The following is a 21,417-nucleotide window of genomic DNA, read 5'->3' on the forward strand; positions in this document are numbered from 1 at the left end:
ATGGTTATGGTTCCTCAGTTTTCTGTGCAGTTCCATTTCAATCGTAGATGACATGAATGTCCGTGATGCGTGTTTTTTCAAAGGATTTGATTATGTCCAATTGTAAAGCTGAGAGAAATCTGCGAATGAGCCATTTTGTCAGCTTCTTATTTTGTAATGTTCTAATGCAGAGACGTCAAAATGTAATTGTTGCATATAATATGTTATTATTGAAAGTGATCCCTGTTAATTTGTGCATTTTCGGGTTGCCGGTGCCAAGTCCTGTTTTATCATAAGAGTTTTATGCTTCTCAGATGTTAAAGTAATCATGGAGTGTTTGTATATTATCTAAAAGGCCAGACCTGTAAATATATTTGGCAGAAACTTTAAATCAGAATAAGGCAACTTAAAAGGTGTTTTCTAAATGAAGACATCCGGTACTTCATTTGGTTTCCAGGCAACTCTAGTCCTCTTGGTCTCCTTGCCATCAAACCAACAAAAGTGAAAGGATGTTTTTTGCTGGTCCCCAGTGTCCACTAACTGGAATGATATTCAATACATCAGATTGAAAAATTGTATCTTGTTCCTTTAATCCCTTTTGATCACGTGGGTGGACATGCTGAATGCATTTGTTACTGGAAAATTGGTCCTTGGATTTGCATATATTTATTGTATAATACATAAAATACTTTCAAAAGAAAATATGGATGATTTTGTACTTTACCTGTAAGGCAATATTGTGAATGTGTTTTATTTAATCTTAGATTATTAGATTTGCTTTATGTACAACTGTCATTGTGCAATTAAAAATTCCTTATTTGTACCGGAGTGTACTATGCAATATGTGACAAGGGAATTAACTGAGAGTTGGAAACAAAATGCATCTCTTTAATTGAGTTATAATACATTCCAAGTGTACACTCTCAATTGCAGCTAGGCCTGTAGGATAATTGATATGGTTTCGCCTGTTTTTCAAAATGTCTGCAGCTGAAAGGACGGATAGGGATCCATCCCATTGTGCCACTGTGAATGCAGTTTGTGATAACATAACCATGCTCACATACGGAGAAGTGTTGGACTGGCGCTTTCCTGCAGTGATTTGGCATATTGGAAACAAAGATTATCGGTGTGAACTGATATCCACCATGACGGCACCATTCAGATCACAATCTCACACATTCCATTCTAATATGAAATGCTAGAAATATGCAGCAGGTTTAGAAGAAACTGCAAAGAGGGAAGTAGCTAACAAAGAATTAAGACCATGACTTTTCAAAGAACTGATCAACTTGAAGTTCGGGTTAAATGAGTTGTTGGGTGTGCCTTTTTGGAAATCTATTCGCACTTATTAATTAATTCATGAAATGTGTGTATCCATGGCTAGGCCAGTATTTATTGCTCATCTTTACTTGCCCTGAAGAAATTGGCGATGAACTGCCTTCTTGAAACCCATGTGCTGTAGGTATACCCGCAGTGCTGTTAGGAACTGAGTTCCAGAATATCAATCCAGTGACCGTTCCAAGTCAGGCTGGTATGTGACATGGAGGGGAACTTGGATCTGTTTGGTGTTTCCATGTATCTGCTACCCTTGCCCTTCAGACAGATTCCAGACAATGGAGGGTTTGTCCTGATTTCCATTCACTTCAGTTTTGATAGGTCTTCTCTAAATCTTTCTGGCTGGCTGATGATCTATACTCTACATCAAGCACCTTTTTTTCAAGCCAAAAAGATTTCTGTCCTTCCCATTTGATACTCTGTTTAGCAATATTTTTAAAAATTTGTTCATTGGATGTGGGCATTGTTGGCTAGGCCAGCATTTATTGTCCATCCCTAGAGAAGATAGTGGTGAGTTGCCTTCTCAAACAGCTGCAGTCCTTGAGGTATAGTTCTGTTAGGAAACATGTTCCACAATTTGACTCCATGCTAGTGAAGGAACGGCGATCTAGTTCCAAGTTGACCTTCTGCGTGAGTTCGAAAGGAACATATATCTGTTAGCCTCATTCTAAATGGTAAAGATCACAGGTTTGAAACATGCTGTTGTAAGGACCTGGAGGGAGTTTACAGCGTTGAATCTTTCTGATAGTATACATTGTTGTCACTGTGTATTGCAGGGAGTTTATGGATGTTGTGAATATTGTCTAGCCCTTGCTGCCAATGGACATGGACTGCTTCTGAACCTGAGAAGTTGCAAGTGGCGCTGAACATTGTACATCCTTGAGCAAACATCCCCACTTCAGACCTCATGATGGAGGGATGGTCATTGATAAAGCAAACGTGAAGGTGTTTGAGACCAGGATAGTATACAGAGGAACTCCTGCATGATATCCTAGGGCTGAAATGATTGACATCCAACATCCACAGCTGTCTTTCTTTGTGTTAGGTATGACTCCAACCAGCGAAGAGCCAGTTGATTCCAGTTTCGTTTGGGCTGTTTGATGTTATACTTGATTAAATGTTACCTTGATATAAAGGACAAGTACTCTCGGCTCACCTTTGGAGTTCAGCTCTTCTGTCTGTGTTTGGACTAAGACTGTAATGAGATTAGGAGCCACGTGGCCACACTGGAATTCAAACTGAGCTTTAGTGACCGGGTTTATCCTTTGCAAGTACTGCTTGGCCAGACCATCAATGACCTCTGTGATTATTTTGACGATCAAGAGTGGACTGTTGAGGCAGTGATTGGTTGTGTTGGATTTGGCCTGCTTTTTTTGTAGACAGGATATAGTTGGTGATTTGAAAAATGCCTAGGTATTGTAGCTGTATTGGAACAGGTGGACTAGGGACAAGGCTAGTTCTGGAGCGCAAATCTTATGTATGATTGCTATGATATTGCTGGGCCTATTACCTCTGCAGTATCCAGTGTCTTCGTCCATTTTTTAATAACGCTTGGCGTAAATTGAATTAATTGAAGACTTTCCACTCTTCTGAGTGAAGATAGATGCAAGTGCTATAGCCTTGTCTTTTGTTTTAATAGCTGGTCTCTCCCATCATTGGGTGGGGATATTTGTGGAGCCTCCGCAGTCAGTGATTTGTTTAATTGCCCATCCACCATTCACTACTGGATGTAGCAGCAATGCAGAACTTAAGTCTGATCTGTTGGTCATGTAATTGCTTAGCCATGTCTTTTGTATGCTGCTTCCCTTGTTTGGTATGTAAGTAGTCCTATGTTTTATCTTCACCAGGTTGACACCTCACTTTTAAATATATCTGGCACTGTTCCTTGCATGTCCTTCTGAACTCTGCATTGAACCAGAGTTAATCTCTTGATTCGACGGCAACAGTAGTATGAGCAGTGCCTGGCCATGAGGTTACAGATTGTAGTTGAATATTTGCTATTGCTGATGGCCTTCAGTAGTTCAATGATATCCAGTTTTGCGTTCCTAAATCTGTTTGAAATCTATTCTATTTCGCGTGGTGCTACCACTGTGCAACACAATGTGAAGATGGGACTTTGTCTTCACAAAGCTCATGTGACAGGCCCAAAAGTGTTAACAAAGTCAAGTAGATTTTTCCTTCTTGTTGGTCCCATCACTACCTACCACAGACCTAGTCTAGCAGCTATGGCTTTTAGGACTTGGCTAACTCGGTGCAGTAGCACCACTGCTGATTACACTTGATGATGGATGTTGAAGTCTCCAACTAGGGTAGATTCTGTGTCCTTTCCATCCTCCGTGCATAATATGCAGTGTTTAATATGGAGCATTAGTGATTCATCAGCTGAGACAGTGACGGCTGGTGTAATTACTCGAAGGTTTCCTTGCCCACGTTTGACCTGATGTCATGAGGTCAGGAGTCACTCTGGCTACCATTCCTTTCTTTTTCCTTCATTTTCTATCTTGCTTCAACACTTTTTATATCCAACAGTGTTTAATACCTTGCCCAGTCCTTATTTGAGCTAGGTCTGTGTTTTAGGCACAACAACATATTTTCATGTGGTTATCTGCATTTGCAATCTAATTTAGCAGACTCCATGCATTCAAATTTATTCTGTTTCAAGCTGAGCCTATCTATTGCCTTAATATTTCATTCTGTAGTCCTACTTGTCGCTCCCAATATTCTTTGTACTTTGATATTCCTCTCTAGTATTACCTCCTAGTTCTCACACCCTGCTAAGTTAGTTTAAACCCTTTCCAAAAGCTCTTGCTAATGTCCTTGTGCGGGAATCAGCCCTGGTTCAGTTAGGTACAAACGGTCCAGGACATAGCTTCCTCAGAACTGATCCCATTCTTCTAAGAATCTAAAGCCTTACACCATCTCTCCAACCATGCAGTCATCCTTTCTATCCCCTAATTTCTGTACTTATTTTGTACATGGTAACAAGCCCCAGATGTGAATATTTTTGCTCACTTCATACTAGCTTGCCCCATTTTGACTGGAAGACTACATCTCTCTTTATATGAATGCCATTGTTCCAGATGTAGACTGTGACCACTGGCAGTTACCCTTCTCACTTTTAGTTCTCTGCAGTGTACAGTGATAGCTTTGATCCTGGCATAGAGGAGGCAACATACCATCCTGAGCCTGGGACAGCAGGAACACCTGTCTGTACCCCTGTTACTTGTTAGTATTGCTGCTGTTGTGGTTGTCTTGCCCTCCTGAACAACTGAGCCACCAGTGGTGCTGTGGACTTTTCTGGCTGCACTCCCCAGATGAAGTATCACTTCATGCATTGTTCAGTTTTGATTACTGTTTGAAAAGTGAGATGCACTTGGGCAGGTCTTGCATGACCAATCTACTGCTTTTTGATTGTCTGGTGATCACCCATTCCAACTCCCAATGCATATTCTTAAGACGCAGGGAGATCACATCTATAAAGTGCTATCCTTAAAGCATTCAACCTTGTAGATGCATTACAATGATGTCAGCTGCAGCTTTTAGATATTTTGGAATAAAAAACGTGAAAGAAAGTGCTCCTGTTCAATTTGTGTATTAGTGACTTTTAAAGTGTTAGCAAATGCAGAAGCTAATATGCTCCTGATCTTTGTTCTGAATTCAGTAGACTTCATAAAGTTCATGGTTTTAAAGCTTCATAAAATTAATCTATACAGAACGTTTAAAAATATTAAGCTTTTACGTTTGCTGAATTGAAATTATTTGACACACTGTTTTTGTCTTTTCATTGTATTTATGTCTTTGTTTTCCTAACCTTCAGCCTCAGTCAATGTCCTGGTCCAAAATTGCAAGATCTACAATGACGCAAGCTGCGATATTTCAGCAGATGGGCAGCTTCTGGCTGCATTTATTCCGAGTAGTCAGCGTGGATTTCCAGATGAAGGCATCTTAGCAGTCTATTCCCTTGCCCCACATAACCTGGGAGAGATGTTGTATACTAAGCGATTTGGTAAGTGAATCACAAAGATGACAACTTCTTTTCCAGTCTTTGATATTTTTAAAATTCTAAAGCCCAGCATTTAGTCCCTTTCTGGTCCAGCTTTAAGAGCATTTTTCTTAATGAGAATCACTTACTTATTTGGCACCGAGAATAAACACATTTGTTATAATACTTTCTGAATTAAAGAAATACAATTATGGGATTTGGTGAAATGGGTAGTACAAAGTTATGGTCATCCTAGGGCTGCAGAAACAATGATGTGGCTGTGGTTATACAGCAATAATAATGAAGCAAAGTCAGGGCTTTTCAAGGGGTTTACCTCAGGTTTCCACATTGAGGTAAAAGAACATACATAATCATGTATTTTTCCCATTCATTGAGACAGTAGCAAAAATTTAGCTGACGAGTTGCAAAGAATCATTGATGGAAATTTCTGCCCCAAATCATTTTTGATGCTGTGTTCATAAGGGTAGTTATTTATTGAGTTGATGAAGAAGTACATGAATGCATCTGAGGTGTGAACAGGAGAGTGAGATTGGACACATGTTTATGTAGTCATCAGGAGCCACCACATGTATAAGCCATCCTTGAAGTCATCCTTGATGCCATCCTGGAACACCGAGTCCAGGACAGCTTGAATGGCTATCGCATGCCAGTACATCGTGAACCTTCTGATGTTGACAGGGAAAGCATCCAGGCAAAGAGCACCAGCACCTGACAGCTAACAAAGCACCCCACTGCCACAGGACCTCAAAAAGGAAGCCTATACATTTATTATCCTCCAAACTGATGAGAGCCCCAACTTTTAGTGTTGCACCTCCTTGGTGGTTACAAATATCACCAACCACAATCTGGCATCTGACCTCATTGGTGAAGTCCCGGTTTAAACCTTCCGCATGAAATCTAGATGGTCTTTAATCACTTGAGAAGGATTCAGGAAACATGTGGCCACTTGTTGCCAATAAAAAGAAACATGATGAACCATCTCAAAATGTGACAGTGGACATCCAAATTAGACCGTCAACCACCTATTGAAATTTTGTCCTGAGAAATCGATTCCTGGTCGCTGTGCCAGCTGAAACTGTTAAATGAATTGTTAACCCCATCATCAAGCTGGAACTGCTTTCCCGGCGATACAGGTAAAAGAAAGGTGGAGTTTCTCTGTAGACTCTTCTGTACTTGCATTTTTTTCCATTCAGTGCCATCCTTTTGCCTTCCCTGACTGTAACAACTTTGATGATGAACACACTTTACCAATTTTCATGCATTTCCCATGGGTATGGACTTACTGAATAAAACGGTCCTAAATTTGACGCTGTAGTCATTCTCTCTAACTGGAAAATGGATGTTGAGATTAAAAATTTGTTTCATTTGAAAAAGAAATCAGGAATTCATTAGAGTAGAAAGAAACCGGGCTTAAAATACTTTATTTTTTGCAAGTTCTTTATGAGGTTTTTTTCAGGCCTATGTTTTGATTTTTGGAAACTACTTTTTGCTTTTAGGGGCTCCTTTTTCATTCTCACTTATTCTTTATGAGATGACGCAATCTCGGAATGTCTTCCGTATTTCTTTACTTAGGGTTAGTTTCTTTAGAAAAATAAGATAGCACAAATACCAGAGATTACATGAATATATACAATTAAAACTTTAAATCTGAAATAAATAAGATGTTTTTACTTTATTATTATTATTGAATCTCCCATATTTTGTAATATAGTCATTGTTTTCATCTTTTATCATTTACTGATATTCCATGTCCAATTTCATTGTCCACATCTAAGATCCCACTTTGACCCTTTCTTATGAGTTCACTGGAAGGAAGGTGCTGGTACTGAGGCCGCATTATGTATGAGTTGTACTATCAGTGCCAATAAAATGGGAAGATTTCTCACAGTTCCCCAAGTTTCCTTTCAACAAGATTGAAATACTAACTGCAATGCAGTGATGGAAAACCTTCAGACCAGACATTATTCCAATGTAAATTCAGTTAGACTTGAGTCTTCAAATATGAAAAACAATTCAGCTATCTGGGTTTATCAGTTCACCAGAGATATTGATATTTGGAACTTTTTTTAAGTTCACAGAAATACTTCAGAGAGAGAGACCTTTCAAACTGATCTACTTTAAGGTTTCTTCTTACTTTTTCATGAGAAAGTCTTTCTTACCTCAAGATTTGGAGGTCTTTTTCTGAAACTGACATATCAAAGTGCCTTGGAAAAACAGAAACCAACTCCAGAAGAATGTTGCTAGACAACTTTCAATGCATAGGCCCCTTTTCTTTCAGGACAAGTTTGTCTAGCAATTAAAGCAGCAGATATTGATGTTTTAAAATGGTTCACATTACAGAAGAGGAAGTGCTGGAGCTCTTCGAAAACGTAAAGGTGGATAAATCTCCGGGACTTGATCAAGTGTAGTCCAGGACATTGTGGAAACTTAGCAGAGAGATTTGTATAACTAAGGTGACGTGCTGGAAGACTGGAGGGTGGCTAATGTGCCTTTATTTAAGAAAGGCTGTAAGGAGAAGCCTGTGACTTAGACATCAGTGGTGGGTAAGTTGTTGGAGCTGATTCTGAAAATAGGGTTTATACACATTTGGAAAGGCAAGGACTGATTAGGGATAGTCAGAATGGCTTTGTGCAAGGAAAATTAAGTCTCACAAACTTGAATGAGTTTTTTGAGGAAGTAACCAAAAGATTGATGAGGGCAGTAGTCAAGCCTTTAACAAGGTTCCGCATGGTAGACTAATTAGTAAAATCACATGGCATTCATGGAGTGCTTGCCAGTTGGATACAAAATTGGCTTGACGGGAGCGGGCAGAGGGTAGTAATGGAGGGTTGTATTTCAGACTAGAGGCCTGCGATCAACGGTGCTCCACAGGGATTGGTGCTGGATCCACTTTTGTTTGTCATTTATATAAACAATTTGAATGAGAAATTTGGAGGTATGCTTAGTAAGTTTGCAGGTGATACCAAAATTGGTGGTATAGTTGACAGTGAAGAACGTTATTTAAGATTACAAAGAGATCTTGATCAGTTGGGTCAATGGACTGATGAGTGGCAGACGGAGTTTAATTTGGATGAATGTGAAGTATTACATTTTAAAAAGGCGGGACTTATACAATTAATTTTAGGGTCCTGGGTAATGTAGAACAGAGAGACCTAGGGGTTCAGGTACATAATTCGTTTAAATTTGTGTCACATATAGACAGGGCGTTAAGAAAGCGTTTAGCATGCTTGCCTCCAATGCTCAGACTATTGAGTATAGGAATTGGGACATCATGTTGAGGTTGTACAGGACATGGTGAGGCCTCTTCTGGAGGACTGTGCACAGTTCTGGTCTCCCTGTTCTCAGAAGGATTTTGTTAAATTGGAGAAGATTCAGAAAAGATCTACCAGGATATTGCCAGAAATAGAAATTTGAGTTAGGCTGGATAGGCTGAGACTTTTTTCCACTGGAGCGTAAGAGGTTGAGGGGCCACCTTACAGAAGCTTATAAAATCATGAAGGACATTGATAAGATGAACGGCAAGGGTCTTTTCCCTAGGGAAGGGGAGTTCAAAACTGAGGGGCATGTTTTTAAATTGAGAGGATAACGATTTAAAAAGGACATGAAGGGCAGCTTTTTTTTTGCACAGAGTTGTTCGTGTGTGGAAAGAACTACCAGAGAAAGTGGTGTATGCAGGTACAGATACAATATTTGGATAAGTATATAAATTGGAAATGTTTGGAGGGAATATGGGCCAAACACAGGCAAGTGAGACTAGCTTGGTTTGGGGACAGTGTGGACTAGTTGGACCAAAGGGTCTGTTTCCGTGCTGTATGACTCTGTGACCTAATCTCCTATCTCTCTTAAAAGCTTTGCTTATCTCCTTTCCAACGTTACTTGACTTTTCAGAAATTAGCAGGTGAGCTACAGCTCACATTACACTCCTGACTTGCATTTCCAAAACAAAACACATCTCCCTTCAAAATCTTGATAAACCCTTTTTAATCCAGAATGTCCAGAAAGGATTAGAATTGTTTTTGGAAATGTGTATTGATCCTTAAGGAACAAGAGAACCTGGAATATAGAACTAAAAGCCAAAAGAACTATGGATGCTGTAAATCATGAATAAAAACAGAAGTTGCTGGAAAAGCCCAGCAGGTCTGGCAACATCTGTGAAGAAAAAATCAGAGTTAACGTTTTGGGTCAGGTGACCCTTCCTCAGAACTGGATCACCGGACCCAAAACGTTAACTCTGATCTTTTCTTCACAGATGCTACCAGACCCGCTGAAATTTTCCAGCAACTTCTGTTTTTGTTCCTGATTTACAGCATCCACAGTTCTTTCAGCTTTTAGTTCTGTATTTCAGTTCCTCACATACCTTAAGGATCAGTATACATTCCCAAAAACAATTCTAATCATACCATTACAGAAAAGATACGCTCACTTTGGAGGAGATTGGTGCCAGAACTTGAGAGTTTGAGCTACAAGGCAGGATTGGATGTGTTGGGGTTATTTTTCTTGGAACATCATTATTGGGAGGTTGGAATGGAACAAGTGTGCAATTTCTAATTCCTGTTGCTAAAGCATTGGTGGGGCTTCCCTAACTTAATGCTATAACCAGTAAATATATGTTTTATGTATGGTATTGTTTTAATACATTGCTTTTGTGTAGGTGAACTGTGTTTTAACAGACTTTGATCCAAAATAAAACGTTAATTTTTTTTTTCAAGGTGCATCTTATGGGGCATTCCAGAGAACCAGCTCAAGAATGATAACACGGTCTGCCCTTGCGTAATAATTGCTTGAAAGACTAATCACTAGCAAACTAAGCCATGTATTTAATTCCTACCTGCAGGCCCAAATGCTATTTCTGTCAGTTTGTCTCCAATGGGCAAGTACGTAATGGTTGGCCTGGCCTCCCGGCGCATCCTGCTGCACCCATCCACTGAACATATGGTGGCACAAGTCTTCCGATTGCAGCAACCCCATGGTGGAGAAACCTCAATGAGGGTAAGTATTAATCTGTTAGCGGTTTGATGCCTTGTTGCCAACAGGTAAAACTGCAGGAGCCATCTCTGGCAGCAGCATGTTTTAATGTATTGGTTGACTTGCTTGTCTATCTAAGCAATTACATATTCTTAGTGGTGAGAAATTGGATAATATGCAGAAAAAAAAGTTTGCTGAACTCAATATATGAACTCAGCCATATGAATTTCAACTACGGCTAGTTATAATACATTTGAACTGTTGTAAGTTGGAAGAGTGACAATGTGGCAAAACTATTTCATTAATTGTAAAGTGAATTTGGATGTCACGTGGCTATGAAAGGTTATGCAAGTGCAAGCTTTGCTTTCTAAAAATCAAGTCTTTGTGATAGTGGAGATCTTGAGGAACTGAAGTTGGACTATCAGCAGAGCACTTTTATTTGCAGGAGCGAATCAATGGCCTAATGCTATTATTGCTGAACTATTAATCCAGAAATCCAGTGAAGTTCTGGGGACACAGGTTCAAATCCCGCCGTGGCAGATGGTGGCATTTGAGTTCAATAAAAAAAAAATCTAGAATTAAGAGTCTAATGATGGCCATGGATCCATTGCCAATTGTTGGAAAAAAACCATCTGGTTCACTAATATCCTTTATGGAAGAAAACTGCCATCCTTACCTGGTCAGGCCCGCATGTGAATCCAGACCCACAGCAATGTGGTTGACTCTTAAATGCCCTCTGGGCAATTAGGGATGGGCAATAAATGCTGCCTAGCCAACAATGCCCATATCCCGTGAATGAATTAATAAAAAAGGTAGTAGCAAACACTTCAATCTTATTATTTTAGTCTCGTGCGGGGCTCTGTTATCAATGAAGTGGGATGTTCATGAGCCTTCTCCTCCTGTTAGTTATTTAATTGTCCACTGTAGATCACAGAACTGGTACAGGTCCTAATGGACTGAAGTGGTTATTCTGTGAATGAGATATCCGTTAGTCCTGTTACCCTGCTGTTACCCACTATCCAACAACAAGCACCTATAACATAATAAAACCTCCTAAGGTGCTTCATTAGGAGTATTATAAGGTAAAGTATGACACAGAATCATATAAAAAGATAGTACATCAGGTTGCTTAAAGCTTTGTCAAAGAGGTAGATTTTGAGCAGTATATTAAAGGAGAACTGTGTGGTTGAGAGGGACAGGTGTAAGGAGGGAATCCCTAAAAATTGGGACCAGAACAGCTGAAGATTTAGGGATGGAAAGAGAAGGACCAAATGACAGTCATCAGTTAAAGAAGACGGGGAAGAAGAGGAACCCAAGACAGTCACCAAGTCACAAATTGACAGGAGAGAGCATATTTTCTACTGGTGTCCAGCTTTTAGTTAACAGTACAAAAGTAAGGTTAAAGTTAGTTAATTAAAGTTGAAGTAAGTAATTTAAATAGTATAAGTTATGGTATGGCAGGGCAGCTTAGCCAAATTGAATGCCTATGATGTAGCATGTGGGGAGTTATGGACACTCCTCATGACCTAGGTAAGTCCATGAGCAGGAAGTTTCACGTTCTGCTCAAGTTTGAGCTCTGGATTTCAGAACTTGAGAAGTGACAAGAGATACTGAGGTGCATCCAAGAGACAGAACTACATGAATAGTGCACTCAGATGGTCACACAGCATGTTAGGGCCAAGCAGGCACATAGGGAATGGATGACTGCCAGATTGTTCAAGAGAAACAGGTAAATAGTGCTGCAGTCCCCAGAGGTCCCACTTAAGGTTTTCCATTCTGAGTATCAGTGCAAGTGATGCATTCTTAAAGAAGTGCACCAAGAACCATTGCAGTGGTATCTTAAGTGACCCAGTTGTACATGAGGCAAGGAGGAAGAGCAGAAGTACAGTTCTGACAGGAGTTTCTTTAGTTATGGGAATGGGCAAGTGTTTCTGCGCCGTTAACATAACTCCAGGATGTTTTGTTGTCTCCCTGGTACTGGGGCCAGGGAAGTCACAGAACAGGATATTGCTCTGAAAGAGGGCGAACAACCGGAGGTCAGATCAACATTGGTACTAATGGCATACTTAAGAAGAGGAAAGTGGTCCCGCATTCAGAATTTAGGGAGATAGATAGAAAATTAGCAAGTAGCATCTCTAAAGTAGTGACCTCCAGATTACCTCTAGTGCCACGTGCAAGTGAATACAGATATGGGAAGATGAGACAAATGAATGTGTGGCTGGAAAGATGGTGCAGGACGGAGGGTGTTAGATTCCAGGGAGAGACAGACTGACTGTGAGGCCAATAGGATTTTTTTTAAAGAGGTAACAGACAGAATTGTTGGTGGGGAAGGCTGTTGATATGGTGCACGTGGACTTCAAAAGATGTTCATTGTGTCACACAATGGATTTGTGAGGAACATGTGATGTAAAGTGTATTTTTTACCAAATAATTTGAATATCTACTGTTGTAAAGTTTGGATTTTTAGTTTGAGTTCGTAACCTGTGGGTCTGAAGTTAATAATTAACTTGTATGTATTACTGTGGTCGTGGTGATTTCTTTTAAAACCGGTTTTGAGATCATGTTTTGGAATTAATGGATTTTTATGCACCACTGATGGAGTTTCGTTTATCTTTGTTTTGCAATTCAGCAAGACAAATACTGGTGCCTCAAGCTTTGTTACAGATTTGTGGAATTTGTTTTAAGCTTAAGGGAAACAAACATAATGTAGAGAGCTTTTTTTTAGGTATACTTTGAAATTGGACCAGCCTTGTTAAGACCTTGAATGAAGATGCCTGTATAGACAAGTGCTTCTGAGAAGGGAAAGTTATTGATTACTTTGGAGTAAGAGTTAATCCCAGACCAGATAATCCTGAAGCAGTTACATAAAGCTTAGTATGTTTAAACTCGTGTCTAATAGCTCCAGACAGAAGGTATCTGCAGTTCCAATCTATTACTCACAAGTGTCTTAAGTCTGTCAAGATGTTAGAGACAGGGACGGTGAGTAATAACTGAGTGATGTATGCGTGTTGCGTATAAGAGGAGATGCTGGAAGTCTTAAAACGCATTAAGGTGGATAAATGCTTGGGACCTGACGAAGTGTACCCCAGGACTTTGTGGGAGGCTAGGAGGAAATTGTGGGGCCCCTAGCAGAGATATTTGTATTATCGACAGCCACGGGTGAAGTGCCCGAAGTTTGGAGGGTGGCTAGTGTTGTGCACTTTTTAAGAAGGGCTGCAGGGAAATGCCTGGGAACTACAGACCGATGAGCCTAATGTCCGTGGTGGATAAGTTGTCAGAGAGGATTCTGAGAGACAGGATCTACAGGCATTTGGAGAGACAAGGACTCATTTGGGATAATCAACATGGCTTTGTGTGTGAGAAATAGTGTCTCACAAATTTGATTGAGATTTTTGAAGGGGTGACCAAGAAGTAGATGAGGGCAGGGCAATAGATTTTGCAAGGCCTTTGACAAGGTACCGCATGGTAAGTTGTTGAGTAAAGTTAAATCTCACACGAATCAGGGAAAGCTAACCAATTGGATACAAAATTGGCTTGACGATAGAAGACAGAGGGTGGTGGTAGAGAGTTGTTTTTCAGACTGCAGGCCTGTGACCAGCAGTGTGCCACTGGGATTGGTGCTGGGCCAGCTTTTGTCAGTCATTTATGTAAATGATTTAGATGAAAATTTAGGAAGTATGGTTAGAAAGTTTGCAGATGACACCAAGATTGGTGGTATAGCAGACAGTCTATACCACTTTGTTTTTGGGTTATTTTTTTTTTGGGTTATCTGGGAATGCAGTGAGATCTTGATCAACTGGGCCAGTGGGCTGTGAATGGCAGATGGTGTTTAAATTAGATACTGCAAGGTATTGTGTTTTGATAAGGCAAACCAGGGCAGGACTTGTACAGTCAATGGTAGGGCGCTGGGGAATGTTATACAACAAAGAGATCTAGCGGTACAGGTTCATAGCTCCTTGAAAATGGAGTTACAGTTAGACAGAGCAGTGAAGAAAGCTTTCGGCATGCTAGCTTTCATTGGTCAAAGCATTGAATATGGAATTTGGGCATTTTATTACGGCTGTCCAAGACGGTGGTGAGGCCACGTTTGGAGTACTGCATGCAGTATACTATATGTATCGTCCTACTATAGAAAGGATGTTTTTAAACTAGAAAGGGCGCAGAAAAGATTTACTCGGATGCTACCTAGACTGGAAGGTTTGAGTTATAAGGAGAGGTTAGTTAGGCTGGGACCTTTTCCTCGGAGCAAAGGAGACTGAGGGGTGATGTTTATAGATATAAAATCATGAGCGGCATAGATAGGTAGCTAGCCGACAGCTTTTCCCCATGGTAGGGGAGTCTAAAATAGGATAGGGAGTAGGGAATAAGATAGGGAATAGATTTAAGGTGAGAGGGGCAATTTTTTCACACAGCAGGTGCTGCATGTCTGGAATGGGCAACTGGAGGTGGAAGTGAATACAATTTCATCATTTAAGAAACATTTAGACAGGTAAACGGATGGGATTGGTATAGAGGGGTATGGACCAAACACAGGAAAGTGAGACTAATTTAAATTGTGAAAACTGAGTGGCATGGGTAAGTTGGGCCGAAGGGCCTATTTCCATGCTGTAGACCTCTGAGTCTACCCTGCTAAGTGTGTTTTAGGTACAATACAAAAGCTGTTGTTTTTCTTGCTGATTTGTAAAGAAGTGTTATGGGATTAGTGGGATTAAGCACTGTGTGCTTAACAATCTTTGAATTTGTGTTATAAGTACATGTTTGGTTTATTTTATATTATCTTCATTCCTTTTGTTAATATACTTCTGTTTTATTGTTAAAACGAAAGAGACCACACAGTTAAATCGAAAACAAGATATATTCTGTCAAACCAGGTTTCAGTCTGGAGAATTGTCCAGAGTCTTTGAATTCACTAGAGTTACGAGGGATCAGTGCCTTTCTTGTTAAAGTAAAGGAGTAGTCTTGGATATGAAGGACCTGTGTTGTGGCAAAACTTAGTTCCCAAAATTTGAAGATGGCTTAGAATGTGACTAAAGGTTTTCCACAAGCAGAGGATATAACAGTAGAATATTTAATATTTGACTAAAACTGAGGGATTTAGCAGATAAATTGAAGGTGGAAGTAAAACAGGATCTCATAAGCATGAGCTGCTTCAAGTGATTATATGACATTTCAAATTGGAAGAAAGGCAACCTGAAATTGTGATGTTACAGCTGGAATTAGCTAAGATACAGTTAGAAATGAGAACAAAAACTGGACTAAAAGACAGAAAATAAAATATAGAGACTTGAAGTTGAGAAAAAGGGAAAAAAAAAGAGGGCAATGGAAAGAGGGGAGAAATAAAACAGGGAAGTGGAGTTAAGAAATTTGAAATGGAAAAAGAGGAGAAACACAAAAAGTGGGCAATTGAATTGGAAAGACCTGATCTACGAAACGACAGAGAAATTAAAAAAACATAAAATGGCCTTTAAACAGCTTGGAGAAAATGAAATAGAATAAATATAGAATAGAATATGCGGATGGCATGTTAGCTCAGTGGTTAGCACTGTTGCCTCAGCGTCAGCGACCCGGGTTCGATTGCAGCCTTGGGTGACTGGTTGTGTGGAGTTTGCATGCGGAGTTCTCTCCGTATCTATGTGGGTTTCCGCTAGCTGTTCCAGTTTCCTCCCACAGGCCAAAGATGTGCAAGGTAGATGGATTAGCAATGGTAAAAATTGCCCCATTGTGTCCAGGGATGTGCAGGTTAGGTGGGTTAGCCATGTTGGGTTACCAGGATATAAAGTGGGAGGCTAGGTCTGGTTGGATGCTCTTCAGAGGCTTGGTGCAGATTCAATGGGCCAAATGGCCTCTTTCCACTCTGTCAGGATCCTATGATTCTAACATTTACAGATGTAAGATGTATTAGTTTTAGAGAACAGGCAGATGAATCAGATATCAAAGTTGTAAAGGAGAAAGGCTAGAACTGAAAAGCTGTGTAAAGAAATTAATACATTTTTATTGTAATAAGATTGGATGTATCAAAGCCAATTACTGGAAATTAAATAGAAGACTGATGGCAGTAGTGAGAAAATCTAAGAGGTCTTCAGATAAGGAGGCATCGGGAAATGAAGCATTTCTTAAAGCTGTAGCAGTGATATGAAGAGAATATGTTTCCTTGGAATGTAGTCAGAAGAGAGAGATGGATCTGGCAGCCTCGAAAATTATTTTTCAAAGATTGATGAGAAAAATCAGACTGCTAAATGTTCAGAATATTTTATCTCAAACAGGGTTCCTTGTATTTCCTTGAAACCAGTAAGGATATTGAGGGCAAGTGAATCACTGATGCTGGTTGATGGTAACATTGTCTTTCAGAGGGGTTGATAATGAAGAACATATTGTTAGACATATTCATGGAGGTTGCAAACTTGTCCAGTTATGCAAAGTAGGAGTAAAGAGTGACTTGTTAAGTGGAGAAGTGGTAGTTGGGGGAGTGAAACAAATTCCGATCAAGGGAGTTGACTCTATTTTGGGAAATGACTGGCAAGTTCAAAAATATGGACTTCACCAAGAATGGGAGAACAACCAGTAAAAGGTAAAAGAAACAGAAGTGTTACAAAAAAAATCTTGGATTGTTTCCTGATTCTGTTGTGACTAGACATTGGGCACATGGACAGGGAGAAAAGGTGTCTAGGAATCAGGGAATTGATTTGGAAATTCAGTTATCGGGTGCAATTTTTGCAAATTTAGCTTGGGAGAACAGCAAGGAGAATGAGGTTATTTTTGTTTAGCCCATCTTCTTTGACAGAAATGCAGATTTGGAAATGAAAGGGTTATACACAACAGCCTACTCAAACTAAATCAAAGGTAATACCTCAATGTTATTACATGAAATACGAAGTCATGATGAGGAGATGGAGACCAACTCAAATACCAGCTGATGAGGAATGGGCAGTGGTCCATCAGGCAGCAGTTCCATCTGAGTATAGTAATGAAATTTTGAATTATTCTTAAAATACCAATAGCGGGTCACTTCGATATTTTTCACAATATGAACTTTTGAATGGCCGTAATATAATTTATCCAACCATTGCGTCAACCACGCAGAAAATAAAGTCACCAGAAAACAGTTTGCTCTCACACGAGAATAATTTCACATACATATTTGTCTAATCCTATGAGAACCAAGCCTCGATATTACATGGACAACCCTTTCCACTCGCCCCAGTACCCCAATGAGTGTATGCAGTCTTCACACACTCTCTTCCCCTCCCCCCTCTAATCATGTGGACCACATTAGGCTAAATTGCACATCTACTCCTCAAAATACTTCTAGAATATTAAAAGGAATGCAGGGATTTTAGGATACCTGGAATTTAAATAAACTGGATGATTTCAGTTTCTGGTTTCTTGGAAGAACAACAGAAGTAGCACATTTTAGAAAATTTTTTTTTTAAGATCGAGATGTGCAGGAAGCTTCCTAGACTTAGTACCTTGCTGGTAATCACTATAGACAGAATTGTTCTTAAACTAAGTATTGTTCACTTTGCAATGTCCCTTTATATAATAAAATCTAGTTATGTTACAGTGCAACAAATATCATTAAAGTCTCCTTGACAGCACACAACTCTAAAACACTCTGCATCTGGAGCCTCCTGACAGCTAATGTTGTAACAAGAATGTTAAAATACCTCAAAATGTTTCTGAAAGGCATGAAATTGATTAAAAACTATAGTTTTATATTTCGATTTATGCTTGCAGATTATGAATGATCAAAATACCTTTGGCATTGTTCCAAGAAATCTGTTGTGTAGAGTATGATATTGTCCTATTGATATGCTAGGAATTAACACCCTTTTTTTAAGGTCAAATCCCATTGCATATATTCCACTTAAGTTTAAACTATATGATTTGCACTACTTGTGGTAGCCTATCATAACAATAGAAACTTATCGACACAAAATATAATTGAGCCGGATACTTCTGTTGTGTCAGAATGTATTTACGGCTATATCATGTGTTGGGGAGAGTTGGAACACAAAACATACTGGTTTCTGATGAAAGGTCCTGACCCGAAACATCGACTTTCCTGCTCCTCTGGCGCTGCATGACCTAGTGTGTTCCTCCAGCTCCACCCCATGTTGTCTCTGACTCCAACATCTGCAGTTCTTGCTTACTCTCAGATCGAATTGTTTCATTCTTCTCTGGTTTGAAAATTGGAGTATGCCTGAGCAGTTGCTTTCTGTACTGGTTTGAGAGGAGCAAAGTATGTTCAGAAATTTTGGAAGGTAGCAGATATTATTCAAACTAAGCTACACAGGACTCCTTATCAAATTAACCAAATTTCCACCCACTGCAAATAATTAGAAGGAATGTGGATGGCTGGACAACTTGATAAAAGCAATGAAAAGCTATATGGACTACTTGGCTAGGTAAATGGGGATATTGAACACACAATAAGGAAAACTTGCTGAACCACTGGTTAGGCTTAAGCTAGAATATGGTGTGGACTTCTGGACAAGTAGTTTGGGAAGGTATCAATAGTCTGAAAAGGATGAGATGGTACTTGGCAGACTGATGTCAAAGCTGAGAGAGTTGAATAATTGGAGAGAAATTGAAAACGGTGACTCTCAGAGCTGAGAAATTCAAAATTATGAGGGGTTTCAGTATGCAGACCACAGAATTGTAACAGCATGGATGGAGGCATTCAGTCACCATTCTGCATCCTCTTCACATAGCCCACACATTATAATGCAGTTCTCTGTTGAATATCTCAATTGAAACTGTCTCCATCACGCTTGAACAGTGCATTCCAGGCCTTAAGTTCTTGCATGGAAAAGGTTTTCCTCCTGTGCCATTGCTGATTTTGACAAAGCATTGCCTTAAATCTGAGCCCTCTCGTGCCTGATCCTCATATTAATGGGAGTAGTTTCTCCTTGTTCATTCCGTTCAGAATCCACATTATTTTGGATATCTCTGTTAAATCTCCCTGAACCTTTTGTCCTCCAAAGAATACAGTACCAACTTCTCCAATCTATCTTCAGAATTCAAAGTTCCTCATCCCTGGAATCAATCTCTTAAATCTTTTATGCATTCTCACTAATGCTTTCACACCTTTCCTTAAGCATGACACCCAGAATGAACACTCAACAACTGGACTAGTTGAGCCAGAATTAGTGTTTTGTACATGTTGAATTTGACTTTGATTTTTTGCACTTTGCCCCTATTTTAAAGAAAAGCTTAGGATACAGCATGTTTTATTCACAGTGCTGACAAACTGTCCTGCCACCTTCAGTGTTTTATGTACATTTCCACTGGGTCCTTTTACTCCTGGACCTCTATTTGCATTGTACTGTTTGCTTTTTAGCGTATTTCATCATTTTTCATAATGAAGTGATTTACTTCACACTTGTGCATTAAATTCCATTCTATCCCTTTCATCATCCAGAGAGCTTTGACTTTAATAGCACTACATTTTTTTCTGTTTGTGAAAGTATCCCCTGACAGGGCCAGTCTTTCACCTCCCTCAGAGCACCCTCCCTCACATAGCTTAATTACGATTTTGCCTGCTGACCTTTGATTCCAAGTAATCCAATTTCTTCTGCTCTTGGCCTTACCCATGCCTTCACTGACCTCCCCAGCCTCAACACCCAGCCTGTGCCCCTGCTGACCACCTGCCTACACCCTCACTGACCGCCCCACTAACACTTTTTCGACCTTGCCCTTGTTGACTTTCTCAGCATCCCTGACTGCTGCATGCACAGCCTTTCTCTTTCTAGCTGCTTCAGTCTGGAGCATGATCTCGTTACTACTCACCATTCTACCTTTGGCTTCATCCTGTCTGATTGATCTCCTCTAGACCATTGCCTCCCTCACCCCATTATAAGGAAAATGATGGGTTTTCTACATATTCAGCGGCCAATGTAATATCTTGTTCCTTCGTGAAACTGAAATCTTGGTACAGTGGATTTGTTTTCTTAGTCTACAGAATCTTGTTAATTCAATACCTAATTTTAAGCAGCAATCTAACGTTGATCCTTGAGGGTTTAAACTAGTGGGTGATTTTTACTGCATGTTATTTCAACTTGTCCATCGAAATTGTGATTGGAGCTGAGTGAGAAGACCTGAAGTTTGTGTTTTCAAGTTTGTGATACACAACACTATATTGAATTCTTATGAAGTAAATATGTTTCAGAAATCCTGGTAATTGGTTATTTTTTTCCCCCTGGAAGCTTCTATTTAAAATCCTCGAAATTCTGCAGATGTAACTGGAAGATTAAGAGTTTGTCTAAGAAATGAATGAAATTGGAATGCTGTAAATATACAGAAGTTGCTGGAAAAGCTCAGCAGGTCTGGCAGCATCTGTGAAGAGAAATCAGAGTTAATGTTTCGGGTCTGGTGACCCTTCCTCAGATCTGATGGTAGCTAGGAAAATGTCAGTTTATATGCAGAAGATAGGGTGGGGGAAGTGGGTAAGAAGTAAACGATAGGTGAGGATAGAGCCCAAAGAAAAAGAAGAGCAGTTGGGCAGACAAAGGAGTAGATAACCATCTGGCTGGGAGGGTGAATAGCTGTTAATGGGGACTGTTAGTGGCTAACAGTAGTAGTGTATAATGGCAGACTATGTGATAACAAGGCCTGGTGTGTCAGGTAGGGCACTAGGACAAGGGAGAATTTAGGCCCTAAAATTATCGAACTCGATATTGAGTCCAGAGGGCTGCAGGGTCCCCAAGCAGAAAATGAGGTGTTAGAGCAACAAAAACCTTAGGAAGGTTCACCGGACCAGAAACGTTAACTCTGATTTCTCTTCACAGATTCTGCCAGACTAGCTGAGTTTTTCCAGCACCTTCTGTTTTTTTCGGTTTTTGTATTGTAAATATAACCCAGGTTATAAATTCAATATATTATCATCATCCCTTAGGCAGGAATTTCTGACACTATCTTAGCCAGTTAATTGCTACTGAAGCAAGATAAAAGTCATGTTGGATTTCAGTTTGCCTTCACGTTTTGATTTGCTACCCATGCTGACCTGTATGGATGCTTATAACTGTTTCCCTTTATGTTTGTGTAAACACTTTCTTTCTTTCATGATTATGTTGAAATATCCATTGGATTTTGGTCTATATGAATTACCCACATAAAAGACAATAGCAAACATAAAC

General features: G+C 39.8%; 1 protein-coding gene across 2 annotated transcripts in view; it reads left to right on the forward strand.

Moving 5' to 3' along the window:
* Nucleotides 1–21,417, forward strand: part of LOC109935005 (activating molecule in BECN1-regulated autophagy protein 1-like) — a 337,851-nt gene that overhangs the window by 200,068 nt on the left and 116,366 nt on the right. For both annotated transcript variants that reach the window (XM_048607170.1, XM_048607171.1), the window contains 2 exons: nt 5,132–5,320; nt 10,152–10,306. In XM_048607170.1, the coding sequence (XP_048463127.1) occupies nt 5,132–5,320; nt 10,152–10,306 (344 nt within the window). The remainder of the gene's footprint in view (nt 1–5,131; nt 5,321–10,151; nt 10,307–21,417) is intronic.

The sequence above is a fragment of the Rhincodon typus genome, chromosome 17 (genome assembly GCF_021869965.1).
Source record: "Rhincodon typus isolate 14 chromosome 17, sRhiTyp1.1, whole genome shotgun sequence".
Classification (NCBI taxonomy): domain Eukaryota; kingdom Metazoa; phylum Chordata; class Chondrichthyes; order Orectolobiformes; family Rhincodontidae; genus Rhincodon; species Rhincodon typus.